The sequence below is a fragment of the Corticium candelabrum genome, chromosome 2, assembly GCF_963422355.1.
Source record: "Corticium candelabrum chromosome 2, ooCorCand1.1, whole genome shotgun sequence".
Taxonomy (NCBI): Eukaryota; Metazoa; Porifera; class Homoscleromorpha; order Homosclerophorida; family Plakinidae; genus Corticium; species Corticium candelabrum.
This window is the reverse complement of record NC_085086.1, coordinates 10,634,417-10,639,416: the sequence shown is the minus strand read 5'-3', so window position 1 is coordinate 10,639,416 and position 5,000 is coordinate 10,634,417. Positions and strand designations below refer to the sequence as shown.

Sequence of the window (5,000 nt, the reverse complement as noted above, 5' to 3'; positions counted from 1 at the left end):
ATTAACTCTATTGATCCTGGATTAGTAGATACAGCATGATTCCGGAAAGAGACTCCTCCCATACATTACCGACAAAGAATACCGCCTGTAAATGACACTCACGAGACTATTTGTAATAATCATTGTTGTCATTCTTGTCGTCGGGATCTCTTCACTGTCGAGATCTCTTCACTGTCTGAAGAGTCCTCCGCACCTACTAATCTTGCTACCGCTTGTTCTGCTACGCCGTCTGATGTTCGGTAATGATTTTCCACTTTCTGGATGACGTGGTCGACACACTTCTTCCATTTCGCCGCCGACACATTTTCAACGCCTTCTCTGGCCAGTTCGAATGGCAGAAAACTGTTGGACAGGACAGACCCTGACGTACTAAAGTAGATAGATAGTAGGCAGTGAGGACTGGGTAGCAACCATTGCTCTAATTGCTCATTTAGCGATTGTTAGTATTACAATCCAGGATGATAGCAATATTGTTGTTTCCGCCCTTTACCTAGGTCTTAGCTGGTAACTACATTTCTCACGGACTCTCCATTCTTTGAACGGACTCTAGTGTATATATGACCATGTGGCCTTCGTACCAAGTTTATTTCCGTGTTGATGTCCACGCAAACGTTGGGAATTTCCCGCTTCTTCCCTGTTCCGAATTCTTTGTAGTGTGATATGGCTTCAGACCGCGCCATGCTCTACTTTCGGTTGGCGTTCGTCTAGCTACACGTCCAGCGACGCTAGCTAGTTGCCTACATACACAAGCGCGACTCTAACGCGTCCACATAGGGCGCCAGATGCCTACAAATGAACACCCCAGATGCCATAACACATGGCAAACGCACACAGAACCGCGCTAGTTCACTTCTATCTAGAAAACTTACCGACAAGAAACGTGACGAGTGCAGAGATCAGCTTCTGCGCAAGCGCATATTAGCGCATTTAGAAACAGTGGAGAGCACGCCTCTCGGTCAATTGATTCAATTTCTTGTCTACAGTCTAGAAAATTAGCTAGAAAATTACTCGGGCATAACATCTATACTATTTATGCGTTTTAGCTGTTAGCTGTAACTAACCATAAGAGGAGTGTGCCCAGACCTATATCTTCATGTAGTAAAACCTAGATATCATAAATTATAATTAATATTACGATTGCTTTAATAATGAAACCTTAGTTTAGATCATACTACATACATTTCAATAGCAATTCCTCTACATTTAGAGCTAAACATATCCATATATGTCTAGTAAGGCAATTATTAGATTATTATTATTTCTAGTATAATATTACTTTATGCACAAACAATGTCTATAATTAGATGCAGACTAAGTTTTGCTCTATCACGATCGGCAATCTGTGTGTTCAAGGGACAAGATCAAAACTACATTGTCCACTCCAATTAGATGATGGACATTGAGCAGAGTGAGGCTCGTCTCGAGCTCACTTACTTAAATCATTTCTTGTGTTTTTTTACTTGAAATCGTTCTTTTTATCACAATTGTTGTAATAATGTGTTGCCAGTATTGTTATAGTTAAAACTATTGATATCAATAAAAATGTTTTGAAAATAAAAATATTAAATTATAAAATTATTATTGCTTAAAATTACATATTATTATTATTGTTATCAAATCGATGTTAAACACATTAAACCTGCAGAAGAGTACTTTTCCCTCTCCAGAAAAGTGGCGTGTTGTAATACAAATATTGTCTACATTGCCATACAAATAAAACTACAAAAATAATACGCTAAACATGATAGCATAAAATACAGCTAATGTCAACAACATGCTCTAAATTATAATGACAGAAACCACATTAAGTACAAAAGGCTCAACAAAGAACAACTGGAATGCAGCAGTTTCCAATCAGACAGCTAGGAAACAGTGTCGTGTGACATTGCATGTAGTGTAGGCAAGATATCTGCAATAATAAAGAACATTATGTACAAGTAGCTGACAACTAGAGGCAGACGTCATGAGTACCAGTAAACGCTGGTCGATCTCCTCCATTTAATGAACAACAGCTTCGCATCAACTCGTCATATCCACATGGACAACGTTTTACTGGAGTGCTATACGGTAATCCGCCCTTTACGTTCAATGCAATCACTACAACATTCTCCTCGTCTACACAGAAAGTATACTGTTTGTACGTATGGAGACTACCACCACTAGAATAATGCTAACCGCCAAATGGTCGTATACGCTCTCTGAATTGAAATAGAATGACACCAAAACTGTGAACAAAATAACTCAAAGTAATGAAATCATACTAGATCTCAACAAATCAATACACCGCACCTGTAAACGTCCGACTTAGCCAATGCTGACATATTCAAATGACGAGGTTCGTATCGTTCTGGAGCAATATATGCTACGGAACCAGCTGCATGTAGATAACTATTGTTCCCATCACTTTTATTGCCAGTAGAAGTACTTGTAGCTCGTATTTTTGCTAGTCCAAAGTCAGTAATCTGTGACCACAATGGCTGAGATCTAGATTGATACAAAGACTACAAATAAACAGTCGCACTGCGTTTCGTATACATGCATCTAGCTAACCATCACGTCAAGTGTTTCAGGCCAAACGCTCAGACGCCAGAGCAAAGTTTTAAGAGCATCGTACACTGCGTCTTTATTCTGTGCGGTCACACTGGGCGTTTACGCCGAAATTGCGTATGCAGACGCAGATGAGCAGCGTAGACGCAGCCGCAGACGTGTAATCGGCGCAATCTTTTGCAGCAAATGCCTAGATATTTGTCTCCATGCAGTGCATGGCACCTATCGCTATAGAGGATCCATAAACAAGTCAGGGATTCCCAATATTCTGGATGTGCATGGTGACTCTTCCGACAGTCAAAAGCCTATTTTGTCAACAAATTCAAATCGATGTACTGTAAGTGACCTGCATGCACAAGCAGCTCAACACAACAAGATGGCATACAACAGAATAGAGCGAAAATGGATAGAAGGGGCTGAATTCGCTTAAAACATGCAGTAAAGAGTCTGTATGCTTGTAGGTGTGTTCAATAATAGACGACATCCATATATAACCTATATCTATCTCCATTTACTGTTTGCGTTTGCTTTGATTTAAAGAACGTCCAGCACTTTTCTATGCAGTCGGTCTAAATTAATTGGGCTGGATGTCCACTGACCATGATAGTCAGCCCTCATCATATCCAATGTTGACGACGGGACTGTCGTCTCGCGTTTTACCCTGCGCCTGTTTGTTTCAATGGACGCCCACACAGACGCAAATTCAGACGAAAATGTAGACGTAGACGCGGACAGAGTGTCGACGGAAGTGCGACCACTCTTAAATGTTCACAATTACATTATATAAATTTGAAAAACGACATTACTTACCTTGCAAGTGTATTTAGCTGACGACTTTTTTACTAATATGTTACTTGGTTTCAGATCACGATGAATGATTGGCGGGTGAAGTCCATGAAGATGTTTAAAGCCGTCAGCTATCTGACAAGACACATCAAGCTTGTTCTTCCATTCGTCCATGTAAGGGTCAGATGTGTGAGAAGAAAGCAGCATACAAAGATCTCCGCCGTCAACATACTCTAGAACGATACCGAAGTGACGAGAATCGATGCAGATTCCAATGATCTCAACGATATGTTCATGAGAAGGAATAGCCAGCAAAATATCCGATTCTCTTATCAAGTCTTTCATCTCTCTAAAATATTAACATCAATTCACATATAAGACTAAAAAGAAAGTCTATAATGTTTGTATTGTATATATACGTGTCTGTAAAACGAGATCCTCCAATGTTTGGTTTCTTAAATGCAACCGTCTTGTTTCCACGTAAGACTGCTTTGAAGACATCAGCGAACCCTCCTCTACCAATGAAACATTCGTTTGAATTATATTCCAATTCCTTGTATTCAAAGATTTTGTTGGCAGGAGCGTCGATTTCACGAGCACAAGCTTGTCCTTCAAATCAGATAACAATAAGACACACTCTAAAGCTTACAAACTATGTCTATTACGCAACCTATAGATACTATAAAATTTAGGTCAATAACTCATTTCATAAATTTGTAAATCATCGAACTTACAGTTATTATTCTAATTGTCGCAATTGATGTGCGAATAAAAGAAAAGCCGTTTTCTTCATGCTAACTACTGATAACCTGCATTGCTGTCATCGTTAGGTGAGTTGCTCTGTTTAGTTTGTTTGCCGTCTCTATAATAATCTGCCGTGATCGATGAAAGAAATAAGCACAATACAAATAATATCAGCACAGTTGCAGTGATGAATGCTAAAACAAAACATATATCAGTATGTATTGTAAAGTAAACTCCGTTACCTACCTACCTGCAATCCAAAGCTTGTAATCATTCATTACAGTCTTCATGATCTCATATATATACACTGTTAATTACAAACGTACGTAATTAATAATAACAATACAAAATACATTAACAAAAAGTCTCACCCTCAGTGACCGGATTATCATCAGTATGCAGTTTAAGAGAAGCGGACAGAGAGCGTGGTAGATTAGTAGAGTCTTTAATTGATTTTGCTGATTCGACATGGAAAGTTCCAGTAGGAACAACTTTCATGTGTTCCAGCTGTAGATTACTTATTTCCACCATAATAGCTACTGTTCTCTCCGATTTGGAGCTCATTGCTTCTGCTATGCCTCGACCAAAGTCATGTTTTAACTTTTCACTAGCGAAGACTTTCAATAGTTCTAAGCCAGCTAAAGTTGACAAGCGGAGCAATATCTCTGTACCCAACACAGTGTCAAAGACACTTAGCTCTACTTCCGATGTAACGCGTCCCAGCATTGCGGCAACTTTCCACTGAAAAAATTCTTGTTCAACGTGCATTACGTTAATAATTAGCGAAAGCCTAGCAAAAATGTTGTTATCGATGCATACAAGTGACGATCTAAATATCTCTTTCTGATTGTGAACAAATTCATAATCAATGCTCAAATTTTTAAGTTGTTCTTTTTCTGCCAGTTGTTGCAAAACAGGGTGTT

General features: G+C 39.0%; 1 protein-coding gene across 1 annotated transcript in view; it reads right to left on the bottom strand.

The window, feature by feature from the left end:
• Nucleotides 1-1,648: 1,648 nt before the first annotated feature.
• LOC134198569 (uncharacterized) overlaps nt 1,649-5,000 on the bottom strand; it is a 3,457-nt gene continuing 105 nt past the window's right edge. The window contains exons 1-9 of the mRNA XM_062667984.1: nt 4,449-5,000; nt 4,328-4,384; nt 4,143-4,271; nt 3,753-3,942; nt 3,358-3,682; nt 2,290-2,462; nt 2,176-2,225; nt 1,972-2,115; nt 1,649-1,909 (exon numbers count right to left, since the gene is read on the bottom strand). The exon at nt 4,449-5,000 is cut by the window's right edge and continues 105 nt beyond it. Of these exons, the coding sequence (XP_062523968.1) occupies nt 1,863-1,909; nt 1,972-2,115; nt 2,176-2,225; nt 2,290-2,462; nt 3,358-3,682; nt 3,753-3,942; nt 4,143-4,271; nt 4,328-4,384; nt 4,449-4,845 (1,512 nt within the window). The 5' untranslated portion in view covers nt 4,846-5,000 and the 3' untranslated portion in view covers nt 1,649-1,862. The remainder of the gene's footprint in view (nt 1,910-1,971; nt 2,116-2,175; nt 2,226-2,289; nt 2,463-3,357; nt 3,683-3,752; nt 3,943-4,142; nt 4,272-4,327; nt 4,385-4,448) is intronic.